This window comes from Mustelus asterias, chromosome 19, assembly GCF_964213995.1.
Source record: "Mustelus asterias chromosome 19, sMusAst1.hap1.1, whole genome shotgun sequence".
NCBI lineage: Eukaryota > Metazoa > Chordata > Chondrichthyes > Carcharhiniformes > Triakidae > Mustelus > Mustelus asterias.
Window position 1 is genome coordinate 63,550,776 of NC_135819.1, and position 19,045 is coordinate 63,569,820.

A 19,045-nucleotide genomic window follows, 5' to 3' on the forward strand; every position below is an offset into this window, starting at 1 on the left:
TACAACAGTGACACCACTTCAAAAGTACTTTAACATTGTAAAATGTCTTGAAGCACATCATGGGAGTTTCCTCAGTGAAAATTTGACGACAAGGCACTTGAGAAAATGTGAGGATGTTTGATGATCCAAAACTTGGTCAAAGAGATAGGTTTTCAGGAGTATCTCAAAGAAAGAGAGGCAGGGAAGTTTGGAGACTGAATTCCATAGCTTAGGGCCTGGGCAGTTAAAGGCACGGCTGCTAATGGTGCAGCAACAAAAACAAATCAAAAGAGATCAGAATCGGAGAGGCGCTGGTATCTTGGAGGGTTGTAGGGCTGAAGAAATAGGGAGAGAGGCCTTAGAAGGATTGGAAAACAAGGATGAGAGTTATAAGTCCAGAGCATTATGCTCTATATCTGGGTACCCACAACGTTCTGGGCAAGATAATTTCCAAGATTTTCAATGCTTATAATGAAGAAATTTCTCCTAATCCAAGTCCTAAATGATAAACTCCTTACCCTGAGACTATGATCCCTAGCTCTAGATCCTCCAGCAGAATAAACAGCCTTGCAGCATATACCCCCTGAAGACTCTAAGAATGTTATACAGGGCAGCATAGTGGCACAGTGATTAGCACTGCTGCCTCACAGCACCCGAACCCAGGTTCGATTCCGGCCTTGGGTGACGGTCTGTATGGGGTTTGCATGTTCTCCCCATGGGTTTCTTCCGGTTGCTCCTGTTTCCTCCCGCAGTTCAAAGATGTGTGGGTTAGGTGGATTAGCCATGGTAAATGAGTGGGGTTGCGGGGATAGGGCAGTGGGGGTGGGGGCCCAGGCCAGATGTTCTTTGGAGAGTCGGTGCAGATTCAATGGGTCGAATGGCCTCCTTCAGCACTGTAGAGATTCTATGATTCAATGAGACATTGCTCTTCCTTTCCATGCAGTTTTCTTCAGTTAGTTTTTTTTTAATGGATCAAACAGTGGTGTTTCAAGTCTGAAGTCACTTGTTTAGTCCACGGGTGTTCTGGTTTTGCAGTGATCATGTAACTGAGCTACTCAACCAGCGACTGCAAGTTCAAATCCTGCCATGGCAGTTTGAGAATTATAATTCAGTTTTAAAAACTGGGAAATTAAAAAGTTAGCATCATTAAAATTGACTGAATCTGTCAGTTTCTTGTAAAATAACAACAGGTTTGCTGATATCCTTTAGGGAAGGCCACCTGCTCTCCTGATCTGGCCTGCATGTGAATCTGACATGCATTTCCTACGTTAAAAGAGAAACTAATTTCAAAAGCACTTACTTGGTGTAAAGAGCTCAAGACTATCTTAAGGTTATGAAAGGCGCTATGTAAATACAAGTCCTTTCTGAAGAGGGTAGGTATTTAGGAGGTATTTTGAGCCCATGTTTGCCAGCTGTGAGGTTGCCGGCAGGGGCTCACGGAAATTGTAATTCTCAATGGTGAGAACACAACTTCAGATCTTCCCTGTCCTTCGTTGGCGACGTCACCACAAAGGGTATGAACCTGATTTACATATATTTCCATGAATTTGAATATAATTAACACATGCCCCCTCACTGTATCTTGCCCCTTGCCATAAGGTTTACAAGAACCAATTGTGTGGCTTCCCCAGGGGCATGAATGTAAGTATAGCACCTGAGAGAGAGGGGGACATGGTTAGGCAGTACCCTGGCAATGCCCCCTGATACTGTCCCTTGGCACAGGTTGGCAGTGCCAACCTGTGCTAAGGGACGGGCCTCAGTGTGAGCATCATATGGGTGGAGTGGTGGGGCGTTCATGCAGGTGTGGTTGTGGACCAGGAGCAGACTAAAAAAACTGGGTGCTAACAATAGCCGTTGCGGGGGTGGGGATGGGGGTGGAGTGGTGGTGGTGATGCTGGCTCCAACTGTCGGGAGTTGAAGGGGTTGATGATCATGGGTGCGGGGAGGGGCTGATGGGGCTGATGATCGCTGGGGGGGGGGGGGTGGGGGGGCAGCAATGATCATGGAGGTGGCGGGGAGGCCAATGATTGTGGGGCTGGCGGGGTCAGAGTGATTGCTGGTTTCAATTGGGGATGGGGCGGGGAACTCCTGAGGTCTCCATGGTGGGTGGGGGAAGCTCTATTGCAGTTCTGATTGAGGTGTCCTGATCACTGAGCAGCCAGGTTTTGCCAGCGTGTTTAGGACCCACGTCCTGTTTGATAGTATGGATCATGCCCCTTTGATTTTCTTTTGGCAGAGATCGTAAGATCTGAAAAGAAACGCACCCGTTCTCTCACCAGAAACAACAATTGCGTTATTTTTTGGTAACATTTTGCCCATTGCACTCTGCAGTAGTCTGACCATGGACCTGCTGACCACTGGTCTACCCGTTTCTTGGCAGTGTAGCAATTCGCAATGTATTTACATTGGCACTGGGAGCGTATGTGATTAATGGCAACCAGATTTCCTTTCCCTTGTGACTCGACATATTTTGGTTGGGCTACGTTCGCACTTGGATGACCACTGGTAAAGTGACTATTCTTCAGCTAAGAACACAGGCAATGAAAGGCGAGGGGTTGTTATTTATGGAACGGATGGTTTACAAAAGAGGTTGAATCTCTTGTGAAGAGGAAGAAGGAGACTTATGTTAAGATGAGACGTGAAGACTCAGTTAGGGTGCTTGAGAGTTACAAGTTAGCCAGGAAGGACCTAAAGAAAGAGTTAAGAAGAGCTAGGAGGGGACATGAGAAGTCTTTGGCAGGTAGGATCAAGGAAAACCCTAAAGCTTTCTATAGGTATGTCAGGAGTAAAAGAATGATTCGGGCCAGTCAAGGACAGGAGTGGGAAGTTGTGCGTGGAGTCTGAAGAGATAGGAGAGGCACTAAATGAATATTTTTCGTCGGTATTCACACAGGAGAGGGACAGTGTTGTCAAGAATAGTACTGAGATGCAGGCTGTTGGGCTGGACGGGATTGAGGTTCATAAGGAGGAGGTGTTAGCGATTCTGGAAAGGGTAAAAATAGATAAGTCCCCTGGGCCAGATGGGATTTATCCTAGGATTCTCTGGGAGGCTAGAGAGGAGATTGCAGAGCCTTTGGCTTTGATCTTTATGTCGTCATTGTCTACAGGAACAGTGCCAGAAGACTGGAGGATAGCAAATGTTGTCCCCTTGTTCAAGAAGGGGAGTAGGGACAACCCTGGTAATTATAGACCGGTGAGCCTTACTTCTGTTGTGGGCAAAGTTTTGGAAAGGATTATAAGAGATAGGATTTATAATCATCTAGAAAGGAATAATTTGATTAGGGATAGTCAGCACGGTTTTGTGAAGGGTAGGTCGTGCCTCACAAACCTTATTGAGTTCTTTGAGAAGGTGACCAAAGAGGTGGATGAGGGTAAAGCAGTTGATGTGGTGTATATGGATTTCAGCAAAGCGTTTGATAAGGTTCCCCATGGTAAGCTATTGCAGAAAATACGGACACATGGGATTGAGGGTGATTTAATGGTTTGGATCAGGAATTGGTTAGCTGTAAGAAAACAGAGGGTGGTGGTTGATGGGAAATATTCATCCTGGAGTTCAGTTACTAGTGGTGTACCGCAAGGATCTGTTTTGGGGCCACTGCTGTTTGTCATTTTTATAAATGACCTGGATGAGGGCGTAGAAGGATGGATTAGTAAATTTGCGGATGACACTAAAGTCGGTGGAGTTGTAGACAGTGCGGAGGGAAGTGGCAGGTTACAGAGGGACATAGATAAGCTGCAGAGCTGGGCTGAGAGGTGGCAAATGGAGTTTAATGCGGAAAAGTGTGAGGTGATTCACTTTGGAAGGAGTAACAGGAATACAGAGTACTGGGCTAATGGTAAGATACTTGGTAGTGTGGATGAACAGAGGGATCTGGGTGTCCATGTGCATAGATCCCTGAAAGTTGGCACCCAGGTTGATAGGGTTGTTAAGAAGGCATACGGTGTGTTAGCTTTTATTGGTAGAGGGATTGAGTTTCGGAGCCATGAGGTCATGCTGCAGCTGTACAAATCTCTGGTGCGGCCACACTTGGAGTATTGCGTACAGTTCTGGTCGCCGCATTATAGGAAAGATGTGGAAGTGTTGGAAAGGGTGCAGAGGAGATTTACCAGGATGTTGCCTGGTATGGTGGGAAGATCGTATGAGGAAAGGCTGAGGGACTTGAGGTTGTTTTCGTTAGAGAGAAGGTTAAGAGGTGACTTAATAGAGGCATACAAGATGATCAGAGGATTAGATAGGGTGGATAGTGAGAGCCTTTTTCCTCGGATGGTGATGGCTAACACGAGGGGACATGGCTTTAACTTGAGGGGTGAGAAATATAGGACAGATGTTAGAGGTAGGTTCTTTACTCGGAGAGTAGTAAGGGCGTGGAATGCCCTGCCTGCAGCAGTAGTGGACTCGTCAACATTAAGAGCATTCAAACGGTTATTGGATAAACATATGGATGATATTGGAATAGTGTAGATTAGAGGGGCTTTAGATTGGTTTCGCTGGTCAGCGCAACATCGAGGGACGAAGGGCCTGTACTGCGCTGTTGCGTTCTATGTATATGGGCTAACCATGCAGTATCCAAGAGGAGTCACTGTACAGTGGTAAAAGCTTGATCCTCACAGCCATCCCAGAATGACCCAAGACACATGGACCACACCTGAGTAGCAATCATTCATTGCCTCAACCAACTGAGCTTCCATTAGGACTCTTCAAAACAATTTATTTAATGCCTACAGTTATAAAGCACTAAACATCAGCAGAGTCGCCGGGGGTGATTTTGAGCCTGTATCTCTATCTGCGGGAATGGCAGTGCATGCTCAAAATCTGGAGAGCGCTATTTGCACCGACGAGTTTCTAAGTTCCAATCTTACTGGTCCCTCAGTGGTGGAATGGTGTGAAACACAGAGCAGGATCACAGAAAGCTCATTTTTAATACATTAGAATGCCATTAGCGAGCACTCTCTCCTGGACTCATCGGATATTCCGCGGGCGCTGGCATGCCATCATGTTGCGCCATTTACAACATCTTCACCGAGACATGAACTTATCATGGGGGTCTAACCGGGGTCGTAAAGGTAAGTAAAGCCCCTGAGGGAGAAGGATCTAGCTAGACAATGGCCTGGCAATGCCCCCAGCACTGCCCCTTGGCACAGGTTGCACTATGAGGAGATGGGTGTCGGCTAGTACTGTGTGGGGGAGAAGGGACCAATGATCCGGGGGTTAAGGCAGGGTGGGGGCATGGGAGAAGGGGCCAATGATTAGGAGTGATTAGAGAAGTGCCAAACTCTGATTGAGGGTGGGGAGAGAGGTCCCTATGACCTCTGTGGTTGACTGCGGGTAAGATTTACTCAGGATCTGCCCTTTAAAAATGGCACCCCGATCTCTCAGCAGCCAGATTTTGTCAGTGTGGTGACACCACGCCGCCCCCCCCCCCCCCCCCCCCCCCGCCCTGTATAATGGCTTGAAACATGCCCCCTTGATTTTTTTTGGCAGTGTCGTAAGATCGGGAAAGAAAACCAACCAGTTTCTCTGGAGAGGAACACACCAGTTTTCTAGCCGGAAACAATACTCTGTCATTTTTTGGTAAGATTTCACCCACCATGTTAATGCCTGTATGATTTTCTCTTTCCATCCCCCTCCATTGATTTTTTCGCTGCTTGGCAATTTTTGAAAATATATTTGAGCTAAAAGTGTTGAAGAGATTCTCTGGGACTGCACTCCTGGGAAAATAGTTACTGCACCCAACTGTCTGAGGGAGCTAGATTAACATCACTCGAGAGACCAGTTCTAACAGCTGGGGGGAGATTATTTAGTGACTGAGGAAATTGGATGATTATCAGTGGAGATGTGTCAGTAACACAGCTTGTTTGAAAGAGGGATTACTGAGTGATTATAAGTGAGGGATTCATATCATTGGAGATCCTGTCAGTAGCAGGACAATAAGGAAGGTATTGGGCCAAATGATTTTACTTTCAGCTGAAATGATAAAGCTTTGCAATTTCTAATCTCTATTTATTGATGTAAGTGCCACTGGAAAGGCTGCATTTAGTGCCCATCATTAATTGTTCTTGAGAATTTGGTGGTGAGCAACTACCTTGAACCACTACAACTCATTGTGAAGGTAAGTAAAGCCCCCGAGGGAGAAGGACCAAGCTAGACAATGGCCTGGCAATGCCCCCGGTACTGTCCCTTGGCACAGGTATTCTCACAGTACTGTTAGATAAGGAGTTCCAGGATTTTGATCAAATGACAATGCAAGAATGTTGATATATTTTCAAATCAAGATGGTGTGACTTGGAGGGATTCTTGGAAGTGCTGGTATTCTCATGTGTATAATGCCCTGGTCCTTCTAGATTAGGAGTCACCAATTGGCACTCACTTCCTAACTTGCAGACCATAATCAGTAAGGATTGGCAACAACACCACCTCCACGATCGTCCTCAACACTGGTGCCCCACAAGGCTGTGTTCTCTGCCCCCTACTATACTCCTTATACACATATGACTGTGGCCAAATTCCCCTCCAAGTTTGCTGATGACACCACCATAGTGGGTCGGATCTCAAACAATGATGAGACAGTACAAGAATGAGATAGAGAATCTGGTGAACTGGTGCGGCAACAATAATCTCTCCCTCAATGTCAACAAAACGAAGGAGATTGTCATCGACTTCAGGAAGCATAAAGGAGGACATGCCTCTGTCTACATCAATGGGGACGAAGTAGAAAGGGTCGAGAGCTTCAAGTTTATAGGTGGCCAGATCACCAACAAACCGCACTGGTTCCCCCCATGCCGTCACTATAGTTAAGAAAGCCCACCAATGCCTCTACTTTCTCAGAAGACTGAGGAAATTTGGCATGTCAGCTGCGACTCTCCCCATCTTTTACAGATGCACCATAGAAAGCATTCTTTCTGGTTGCATCACAGCTTGGAATGGCTTCTGCTCTGCCCAAGACCGCAAGGAACTACAAAAGGTCGTGAATGTAGCCCAATCCATCGCGCAAACCAGCCTCCCAAAAATTGACTCTGTCTACACTTCCCGCTGCCTCGGCAAAGCAGCCAGCATAATTAAGGATGCACCCCGGACATTCTCTCTTCCATCTTCTTCTGTCGGGAAAAACATACAAAAGTCTGAGGTCATGTACCAACCGATTCAAGAATAGCTTCTTCCCTGCTGCTGTCAGACTTTTGAATGGACTTGCCTTGCATTAAGTTGATCTTTCTCTACACCCTAGCTATGACTGTAACACTACATTCTGCACTCTTGTTTCCTTCTCTATGAACGGTATGTTTTGTCTGTATAGAGCACAAGAAACAATACTTTTCACTGAATGTTAATACATGTGACAATAATAGAAGATAGAACAGTACAGCACAGAACAGGCCCTTCGGCCCACGATGTTGTGCCGAGCTTTGTCTGAAACCCAGATCAAGCTATTTCCTCCCTATCATCCCGAAGTACTCCATGTGCCTATCCAATAGCTTCTTAAATGTCCCTAAAGTTTCTGACTCCACTATCCCTGCAGGCAGTCCATTCCACACCCCAACCACTCTCTGCGTAAAGAACCTACCTCGGACATCCTTCCTATATCTCCCACCATGAACCCTATAGTTATGCCCCCTAGTTACCGCTCCATTCACCCGAGGAAATAGTCTTTGAACGTTCACTCTATCTATCCCCCTCATCATCTTATAAACCTCTATCAAGTCTCCTCTCAACCTCCTCCGCTCCAAAGAGAAAAGCCCAAGTTCCCTCAACCTTTCCTCATAAGACCTACCCTCCAAACCAGGCAGCATCCTGGTAAATCTCCTTTGCACTCTTTCCAGTGTCTCCACATCCTTCTTGTAGTGAGGTGACCAGAACTGCACACAATATTCCAAATGTGGTCTCACCAAGTAATAAATCAAATCAAATAATTTCTTTAGTGGAAGCTATTTCTGATAAACTAAGCAAATCATGAGCTACTTAAACATATATTGAAAAAAATGGATAGATAAATGCAGACTAAATATTTAGCTATTGTAACTCTATTATAATATATCTAATATAAGGAAAACTGATCTTTCAATGTGATACTTGACATTGTATGGTGTCCATCAGTTAAATTCATTTCTACATTTCCAAAGCAGCACAATCCAGGTTAAACAGCAAGCTCACTTGTTCAGAAATGTCACCTAACATCCACATCCATGAAGGGGTTTGAAATTGATAAATATCATACACTGCTTCAGCTGCTGAAAAATCACAAAATCTGCCATTGAAATCTTAGCCAAGCCTGGTCAAGAGATCAGTCAATTTGCTGATGTCTAGAAGCCGAGCAGTGACTTCATTTTCTACCAGCTCTTGGAGCACAGATGGAAAATGCTACGTTTTCCTTTTCTCCACTTGGCATACCCAAAGATTGCGTTTCGATTTGAAAGCTTTCACTGCACTAATCATGTCCACAATTGTTTTTGTTTCCTCTGCAATTCATAGTTCAGGCTGTTTAAATTCTCTGTCACATTTGAAAGGTGCTGTAGGAGAACCATTGGTGAACAGCTACAGCATATATTATGGATGCTACACACTCAAGCTATGTTGCACCAATGTGGAGGAAGTGAATGTTAAAGTGGTGGATAGGGTGCTTGATCTGGATGGCATTGAGCTCCTTGAATGTTCTTTGGTTGCATGTAACCAGGCAAATGGAGAGTATACAATTATACTCCTGACTTGTAGGTGGTGAAAAGGCTTTGGGAAGCCAGGAGGTGAGTTACCATAGAAAGCCCAGTCTCTGATCTCCTCATTCATCCATGGTATTTATGTACCTGGTCCAGTTAAACTTATGGTCAATGCTAACCTCCAGGATGCTGAAGGTGGGAAATTTGACAATGGTAATGTTATTGAATGTCAAGGGTAAGTGGCTAGACAATCTCGTTTATGATGACGATTGTCTGACATTTGTGTGGCATCAGTGTTACTTGCACTCAAGCCCAACCCCAGATATGTCCAGGTCTTTCTGCATATAGGCACATTGAGGAATTAAAAATAGAACTAAAAACTGTGCAATCATCAGAGAACTTCATGATGGTGCAAAGGTCATTGATGAAGCAGCTGAAGATTCAGACACTGCTGTGAGGAACTCCTGCAATGATGTTCTGGAATTAAGGTGATTGGCTTCCAACAACTGCAACCATCTTCATGCTTGGGATGATTCTAGCCACTGGAAAGTTGCCCTAATTCTTAGTGACTTCAGTTTTGCAAGGGTTTCTTGGTGCTGCACATGATCAATAAGTATCTTGATGTTGAGGGTAGTCACTCTTGCCTCATCTCTGAAATTCAGCTTGTTTGCCAGTATGGAACAAGGCCAAAATGAGGACTGGAGTTAGGTGATCCTGGCGGAACCTAAACTGAGCATTGGGAGCAGGTTGTTGGTGAGTAAATACCACGTGATAGCGCTGTTGACAACCCTTTCTATCTCTTTGCTGGTGACTGAGAATAGTCTGATGGTGGTAATTGACTGGATTGGATTTGTATTGCTTTTTGTTGACAGAACATACCTGGGCAATTTCCCACTCTGTGTAGTAGATGCCACTGTCACAGCTGTATTGGAACTGCTTTGCTAGGGGTGCAGCTAATTCTGGAGCAGAAGTTTTCAACATGATGTTTTGGGGCCATAGCCTTTGTACCTTTGTTAAAGCTTGCTTTATATCTCTGACTAGCTGTTTCTTTCTACCATAGATCAAACATGCACAATATTCAGAAATCTAAAATTGTTATTGTGTTAATTTCAATCATATAGTCCTGTGTTGTATATGTATGATTATAAGTGTATATTTGTGCTGTATGCGTTCATCCAATGATGTGGCACAGCTCTGTCAGTGACCCGGGACAGAGTGCAGCATAGTGACTATGTATTGATCCCACTTTAGACTTAAGCCAGCTAAGGTACCCGAATGCTAACCAATCACCTCTCTCATTGTTACAGTGCTGAGCATTGGTGAGGGAGGATTCTGGGAAGGGACAGTGAAAGGGCGGACTGGCTGGTTTGCTGCAGAATGCGTGGAGGAGGTGCAAATGAGACAGTACAACACAAGGCAAGGTAAGGATGGCTGTTCGTTTTCACTAATTGATATAAGTGAACAAATGCTGGGCTATTGCATGCCACAACAGATCAGTGCTTTTATTTGTGAGGGTCTGTTATGGTTGTGTTGCCTACCGCCTACACTGCCCTCTACAGGTGGCTGTAGTCTAAGTCTTTTCACACTCTTATCACTTTTGAGGTGGTGATCTTGAAGCTGAGCAACTATGCAGTTACTGTGCAGGTTTCTACTTTTCTTATTATTCACGGACTGTGAGCATTGCTGGCAAAGTTAGTATTTGTTACCCACTCTAATTTCCTTTGAGAAGGCGGTGGTGAGCTGCCTTCTTGAACTGCTGTAGTCCTTAACGCTATGTATACACTCGCAGTGCTGTTCCAAATTTATGACCTTGTGACAATGGAAGAAAATGGAAATACTTCGAAGTTGCAATGTTATGTAATTTAGAGAAAACTTGCAGGGGGTGGCATTTCCAGGTACCTGCTGCCCTTCTAGGTGATTGAGTTCGGTGGTTTTAGAAGTTTCTGTTGAAGAATCATTGGCAAGTTGCTGCAATCCAGCTTGTGGATGATATCTATTGCAGCCGTGGTAGTGGAGGGAGTGAATGCTTAAGTTGGTAGATGAAGTCCAGTCATTCGGGTTGTTTTATCTTGGATTTTTAAAATTTCATTTAGGGGATGTACACTTAGATGGCTTGGCCAGTACTCATTGCCCATCCCTGATTGCTGTTGAGAAGCTGGTGGTGATATTTTTCCAAGTCAGGATGGTGAGTGGCTTGGAGAGGAATTTCCAAGTGGTGGTGTTCCCATGTACCTGCTTCTTGGTCCGTCTACATGGTAGTGGTTGTGGGTTTGGAAGGTGCTCCTGAAGGGGCCTTGGTGAGTTTCTGCAGTGCATGTTGCAGATGATGCACACTGCTGCTGCTATGCATCAGTAGTGATGGGATTGAATGTTTGAGGATTGGATGTCAGTCAAGAGGTCTACTTTGTCCTTGATGGTGTCAAGCTTCTTGAGTGTTGTTCGAGCTGCACTCGTCCAGGCAAGTGAAGAGTGCTCCATCACACGCCTGACTTCTGCCTTGTAGATTGTGAACAGGCTTTGGTGAATTACTCTTGGCAGGATTCTTGTAACCACGGTATTTAAATGGTTATTCCAGTTGAATTTCTGGTCAATGATAACCCACAGGATGTTAACAGTGGGGGATTGAGTGATGGTAATGTCACTGAATTTCAAGGGGCGATGGTTAGATCTTCTCTTGTTGGAGATGGTCCGGCACTTGTGTGGTGTAAATGTTACTTGCTTGAATGGGTGTAAATTGAGAGAGGTGGATACTCAGCGAGACCTTGGTGTCCTCGTGCATCAGTCACTGAAAGTAGGTACAACAGATAGTAAAGAAGGCAAATGGTATGTTGGCCTTCATAGCAAGAGGATTTCAGTATAAGGATAGGGATGTTTTGCTGCAATTGTATCAGGCGCAGGTGAAGCACACCTGGAGTATTGTGTGCAGATTTGGTGTCCTTATCTGAGGAAGAACGTCCTTGCTCTAGGAGTGCAGTGAAGGTTTACCAGGCTGATTCCTGGGATGGCAGGTCTGTCATATGTGGAGAGACTAAGTTAGTTAGGATTATATTCACTGGGGTTTAGAAGAGTGTGACGGGTTCTCATAGAACATAGAACAGTACAGCACAGAACAGGCCCTTCAGCCCACGATGTTGTGCCGAGCTTTATCTGAAACCAAGATCAAGCTATCCCACTCCCTATCATCCTGGTGTGCTCCATGTGCCTATCCAATAACCGCTTAAATGTTCCTAAAGTGTCTGACTCCACCATCACTGCAGGCAGTCCATTCCACACCCCAACCACTCTCTGCGTAAAGAACCTACCTCTGATATCCTTCCTGTATCTCCCACCACGAACCCTATAGTTATGCCCACTTGTAATAGCTCCATCCACCCGAGGAAATAGTCTTTGAACGTTCACTCTATCTATGCCCTTCGTCATTTTATAAACCTCTATTAAGTCTCCCCTCAGCCTCCTCCGCTCCAGAGAGAACAGCCCTAGCTCCCTCAAACTTGCCTCATAAGACCTACCCTCCAACCAGGCAGCATCCTGGTAAATCTCCTCTGCACTCTTTCCAGCGCTTCCACATCCTTATAGTGAGGTGACCAGAACAGCACACAATATTCCAAATGTGGTCTCACCAAGGTCCTGTACAGTTGCAGCATAACCTCACGGCTCTTAAACTCCAACCCCCTGTTAATAAAAGCTAACACACTATAGGCCTTCTTCACAGCTCTATCCACTTGAGTGGCAACCTTTAGAGATCTGTGGACATGGACCCCAAGATCTCTCTGTTCCTCCACAGTCTTCAGAACCCTACCTTTGACCCTGTAATCCACATTTAAATTAGTCCTACCAAAATTAATCACCTCACATTTATCAGGGTTAAACTCCATTTGCCATTTTTCAGCCCAGTTTTGCATCCTATCTATGTCTCTTTGCAGCCAGTTTCTCCTAGAAACTTATAAAATTCTAGCATGGTTAGATGAAGTCATTTCAGAAAGAATGTTCTTGATGGTGGGGGTGTCAGAACTAGGGGTCATAGTTTGAGGATGAGGGGTTTTAGAACTGAGGTGAGGAGAAATTTCACTAGAGTGGTGAATGTGTTGAATTCACTACCACAGAAATAGCTGAGGCCAAACATTGTCTGATTTCAAGAAGAAATTAGATATGGCTCTTGGGGCAAAAGGGAAATGGGACGAAGTGGGGGGACCAGGATATTGTTTTTGATCAGCCATGATCATAATGAATAGTAGAGCAAGCTTGAAGGGCCAAATGGCCTACTCCTGCTTCTAGTTTCTATGTTTCTATGCCACTCCTCAGTCCAAGCCTGGATATTGTCCAGGCCTTGTTGCATTTGGACATGGACTGCTTCCGTATCTGAATGATGCTGACTGTTGTGCAGTCATCAGGGAACATCCCCACGCACTTCTAATCTTATGATGGAAGGAAGGTCAATGATGAATCAACTGAAGATGTTGGGCCTCAGACTCCTGAGGTGATGTTCCGGAGTTGAATTACTGATCCCCAACAATGGCAACCATCTTCTGTTGTGCTAGGTATGAGTCTAACCAGCTGAGCCATTTCCCCCTGATTCCCATTGACTAGTTTTGTTGGAGTTTTTTGATGCCACAGCCAGTCAAATGTGACCTTGATATCAAGGGCAGTCATTCTCACCTCACAAAGAACAAAGAACAGTACAGCACAGGAAACAGGCCCTTCGGCCCTCCAAGCCTGTGCTGCTCCTTGGTCCAACTAGACCAATCGTTTGTATCCCTCCATTCCCAGGCTGCTCATGTGACTATCCAGGTAAGTCTTAAACGATGTCAGCGTGCCTGCCTCCACCACCCTACTTGGCAGCGCATTCCAGGCCCCCACCACCCTCTGTGTAAAAAACATCCCTCTAATATCTGAGTTATACTTCGCCCCTCTCACCTTGAGCCTGTGACCCCTCGTGAACGTCACTTCTGATCTGGGAAAAAGCTTCCCACCGTTCACCCTATCTATCCCCTTCATAATCTTGTACACCTCTATTAGATCTCCTCTCATTCTCCGTCTTTCCAGGGAGAACAACCCCAGTTTACCCAATCTCTCCTCATAGCTAAGACCCTCCATACCAGGCAACATCCTGGTAAACCTTCTCTGCACTCTCTCTAATGCCTCCACGTCCTTCTGGTAGTGCGGCGACCAGAACTGGACGCAGTCCTCCAAATGTGGCCTAACCAGCGTTCTATACAGCTGCATCATCAGACTCCAGCTTTTATACTCTATACCCCGTCCTATAAAGGCAAGCATACCATATGCCTTCTTCACCACCTTCTCCACCTGTGTTGCCACCTTCAAGGATTTGTGGACTTGCACACCTAGGTCCCTCTGTGTTTCTATACTCCTGATGACTCTGCCATTTATTGTATAACTCCTCCCTACATTATTTCTTCCAAAATGCATCACTTCGCATTTATCCGGATTAAACTCCATCTGCCACCTCTCCACCCAATTTTCCAGCCTATCTATATCCTGCTGTATTGCCCGACAATGCTCTTCGCTATCCGCAAGTCCAGCCATCTTCGTGTCATCCGCAAACTTGCTGATTACACCAGTTACACCTTCTTCCAAATCATTTATATGTATCACAAATAGCAGAGGTCCCAGTACAGAGCCCTGCGGAACACCACTGGTCACAGACCTCCAGCTGGAAAAAGACCCTTCGACCACTACCCTCTGTCTCCTATGGCCAAGCCAGTTCTCCACCCATCTAGCCACTTCTCCTTGTATCCCATGAGCCTTAACCTTCTTAACCAACCTGCCATGTGGGACTTTGTCAAATGCCTTACTGAAATCCATATAGACGACATCCACGGCCCTTCCTTCCTTCAACCGTTTTTGTCACTTCCTCAAAAAACTCCACCAAATTTGTAAGGCACAACCTCCCTCTTACAAAACCATGCTGTCTGTCACTAATTAGATTGTTCCATTCTAAATGCACATACATCCTGTCTCTAAGAATCCTCTCCAACAACTTCCCTACCACGGACGTCAAGCTCACCGACCTATAATTTCCTGGGTTATCCCTGCTACCCTTCTTAAACAACGGGACCACATGCACTATCCTCCAATCCTCAGGGACCTCACCCGTGTCCAAAGAAGCGACAAAGATTTCCGTCAGAGGCCCAGCAATTTAATCTCTCGTCTCCCTGAGCAGTCGAGGATAGATGCCATCAGGCCCTGGGGCTTTGTCAGTTTTAATGTTCCCTAAAAAACCTAACACTTCCTCTTTTGTAATGGAGATTACCTCTGGAGTCCATGTTTGAACCAAGGCTGTTGAGGTCACGAGCTGAGTGGCCTTGGCCGAACCCAAACTGTCAGTGAGCAGATTATTGCCAAGCAAGTGCTGGTTGATTGTACTGTTGATGACCCCTTCCACCACCTTACTCATGATGGAGAGTCGACTGCTGGGGAGGTTGGATTTGCCCTTTTTGTATACAGGGCCTATCTGGGCAATTTTCCACATTGCTGGGTAGATACCAATGTTGTGGAGGTACTGGAGTAGCTTGGTTAGGGGTGCGCCAAGTTCTTCAGTACTATTGTTGGAATATTGTCAGGGTCCATGACCTTTACAGCATCCAGTGCCTTTAATCATTTTTTGATATCATGTGGAGTGAATCGAATTGAATGATGAATGGCACCTATGATGCCAGGGACCTTTGGAGCAGACCAAGATGGTGCTGAGATTCTTCAGTGTCATTGGAGCTTTATTCATCCAGGCAAGTGGCAGATATTCCATCACACTCCTAACTTGGGCCTTGTAGATGGTGGACTGGCTTTGGGAAATCAGGACGTGAAAGACATGCCTTCATACCCGGCTTCTAACTTGCTCTTATAGCCACAGTATTATGCAACTGATTCATTTTCGTTCCTGGTTAATGGTAGCCCCCAGGATGTTAATGGTGGAGGATTTAAGGTTGGTAATACCGTTGAATGCCAGGGGGAGGTGACTAGTTTCTCTCCTGTTGGAGATGGCCATTGCCTGACGTTGAAGGATTGAGATATTTTTGTATTCTTTGAAGGGATGTGTGCATCGCTGGCATTCTTTGGCTGTACCAAATTGCCTTTGAATTAAGTAGTTTGTTGGGCCAATTCTAAAAGCAGTCAACCACATTGCTTTGGATTTGGAGTCGCATGTAGGCCAGGCTGGGTAAGGGTGCAGATTTCCTTCCTTAAGGGAGCCTGCTGGGATTTTACATCAATTGGTGGTCTCCATTACTGAGACTGGCTTTCAATTCCAGCCGTTATTGAATTTAAATTCCACCAGCTGTCATTGTGGAAATTGAACCCATGTCCTGGGGGCATTAACTTGGATCCCTGGATTACTAGTCCAGTGACAATACCACATCACCAGGCACAGACCGTTTCATTATCTGACAAGTTATCACTGAAACTGAACACTGCAATTATGAGTTAACACCTCCACTTCTGATATTATGATGGAGGGAAGGTCATTGTTAAAGCAGTTGAAGATGGTTGATCCTAGGACACTACCATGCAGAATACCTGCAGCAATGTTTTTGGACTGGGATTATTGGTCTCCAGCAACCCCATGTTAGGCATGATTCCAACCACGTGAGAGTTTTCCTAGTGATTCCCATTGACTTCAGTGTTGCTAGCGCTCTTGGTCAAACACATGGTCAAATGCTGTGTTAATGCCAAGGACAGTTATTGTCACCTCTCATCTTGAATTGAGTTGCTTTGTGCATGGTGAGCCAGTTGTTGCTAAGTAATTGTGGATTGATAACACTGTTAATAACACTTTTCATTACATTTTCTGATGATTGAGAGTAGATTGATGGAGTGGTAATTTCCAGATTGGATTTGTTCTTTTTTTATGAACAGGCCGTAACTGGGCAATTTTCTGTTTTGTTGGGTGGTCGCCAGTGTTGTCACAAACAGGAACAGCTTGGCTGAAGGTGCAGCTGTTCTAGAGATCCAATGCTTTTTTTTGTTTTCTGTATCCAGTGCACACTATTGTTTTTGTGGATATCTCACAGAATAAATCAAATAGATTGAAGACACGCTGGACTCCAGTCATATAGGATGGCAATATTTATGGCACCTCCTTTTCCCATTAATTTTATTTTCTATCGCCATTCACAACTGGAGGTGCAGGACTACAAAATCTTTGGTCTGATCCATTGTTTAAGTCTGTCCGTAGCATGCTGTTTAATGTGCAAGTAATCCTATGTTATAGCTTCACTAGGTTGGCACCTTTTTTAGGTACAACATAATGTTGTGTCTGGCATGCTTTCCTTTGTGTCTTATTGAATCAGAGTTGATTCTGTGACTTGATGATGATGGTAATGTGATGGATTTGCCAGACCATGAGGTTACAGATTGTGGGGGTTAACAATTCTGCTGCAGCTGATGGCCCACCGGAGCTGTTGGATGCCTGTTTTGAAATGCTGTATCAGTTCTGAATTAATCTCATTTAACACAGTGGTAGTGCCATACCACACAATGGAGAGCATTTTGCGTGTGACAACAGGACTTGTCTCCACATCAGTACTGTCTGGATGATGCATTTGTGACAGGTTGATGAATAAGGGTGAGGTGAACTAGGTTTTCTTTCTTGTTGGTTCTCTTACCACCTAGCACAGGCTCTGTCTGGCAGATATGTTCTTCAGGATTCAGCCAGCTAGGACACACATGGTGATGATCAAGAGGAGACTGATAGGGGCAGTAATTAGCTAGCTTGGAGATGCCAAAGACACATCTGGACAATTTTCCACATTGTCTGGGATATGTTAGTATTTCAGCTACACAGGAACAGCTTGGCTGGAGCCAAGGCTAGTTCAGGGCCAATAGCCTTTGCTCTATCCAGTGTGCTCAACTGTTTCTTGATATTTTGGTGTAAATTGAATTGTCTGAGCCACACGAGGTGTTGGGTATAGAATGTACTCTGAGTGGAGAGCATCAGTGCCCTTGCTACCCTGAGATCCTTATCCAAGTGATGCTCAATATGCAAGATCAAGTGACAGAGGTATAACTGGAAATCACCAAGAAGTTTCCTGGCCCATTTTTGACATGATGCTGTGAAATGTCTTGGGGTCCAAAGTCAATGTTGAGGACTTTGATGTCAAGGATAGTCACTCTATCTTTCCCTTTGGAATTCAGCTTGTGTGGTAAACCACCTTTAGGCTGTGTGTGGGTGTGTGTGGGTGTGTGTGGGTGGTGTGTGGACATGCCTCTGCCAGCCCTGCCTGAGACTCTGCCCCCCTGGTCCAGGTATAAAGGTGACTGCTCCCCACCCCCTGCCTCAGTCTCTGGACCAGTCCATCGGCATGGGTGTGCTCCAAGTCTTTTGCGAATAAAAGCCTATTTGTTCTTGCATGCAAACTAGTCTTTGCTTGATTGATAGTGCATCGGCTTGTTTGTTCATACTTGGACCAAAGCTGTAACAAAGACTGGAATGTTGTAGTTCTGGGCATAAGTGAATATGTTCATGCTGAGTAAATACCATTTGATAGCATTGTCTGCAATGTTCTCCATTACTTTACTGATGATTAAGAGGAGACTGATGGGGCAATAATTGACTGGCTTAGATATGTCTGCATTTTGTGGACAGGACACACCCGGGCAATTTTCCACATTGTCTGGGATATGTTAGTATTGCAGCTACACTGGAACAGCTTAACCAGAGCCAAAGCTAATTCAGGGCCAATAGCCATTTCTGTATCTAGTGCGTTCAGCGGTTTCTTGATATCATGATAAAAATCGAATTCATTGAAGACTGGCATCTATGATGCTGGAGATCTCAGGGTGGGTCAGTACAGATCATCCACTTGGCACTTGTGGCTGAAGGTGATTGCAAACACCTGAGCCTTGTCTTTAGTCCTTGCGATAACAACTTGTATTCATATAGCACCTTTAATACAATCAGATATACCAAGGTACTTCAAAGGAGCGTTATGAAGTAAAATTGGACACATGAGAGCATATAGCAAAAATCATGGTCTCAGAGGTAGGTTTTAAGAGTAAAATAAAGGAAGATAGAGATATCAAGAGGGAATTCCAGAGCTAGGCAGATGGAGGAATTGTTCTATCATGGAAAGCCATCTAGTTAAGGCTGCTACTGGAGCCAGTCTTTACTCAGTCTTGCACATCCTTACAGAGTGAAATATTACAAGCATACAACACATGAGTTCCAGTAAATATCTCTTTGTATATGCTCAAGTGAAACCTCAATGCCTTCCACTTACCTATATTTACACACAAATGATTTACTATTAACAGCAGTAGTGGTGGAGTCATTAAAACTGGGAATGTTCAAATGGCCAGAATTAGATTACCACTGCTATCTGAGGGTTAGAGGAGATTCAGAATGAGAGAGAGAGTGAGTGATGAGGGCATGAAGAGATTTGAGGACAAGGATGAGTAGATAATAAGG

General features: G+C 45.0%; 1 protein-coding gene across 1 annotated transcript in view; it reads left to right on the forward strand.

Moving 5' to 3' along the window:
- Positions 1–19,045, forward strand: part of shank3a (SH3 and multiple ankyrin repeat domains 3a) — an 832,189-nt gene that overhangs the window by 435,635 nt on the left and 377,509 nt on the right. Inside the window, exon 12 of the mRNA XM_078235726.1 lies at positions 9,933–10,046. Within this exon, the coding sequence (XP_078091852.1) occupies positions 9,933–10,046 (114 nt within the window). The remainder of the gene's footprint in view (positions 1–9,932; positions 10,047–19,045) is intronic.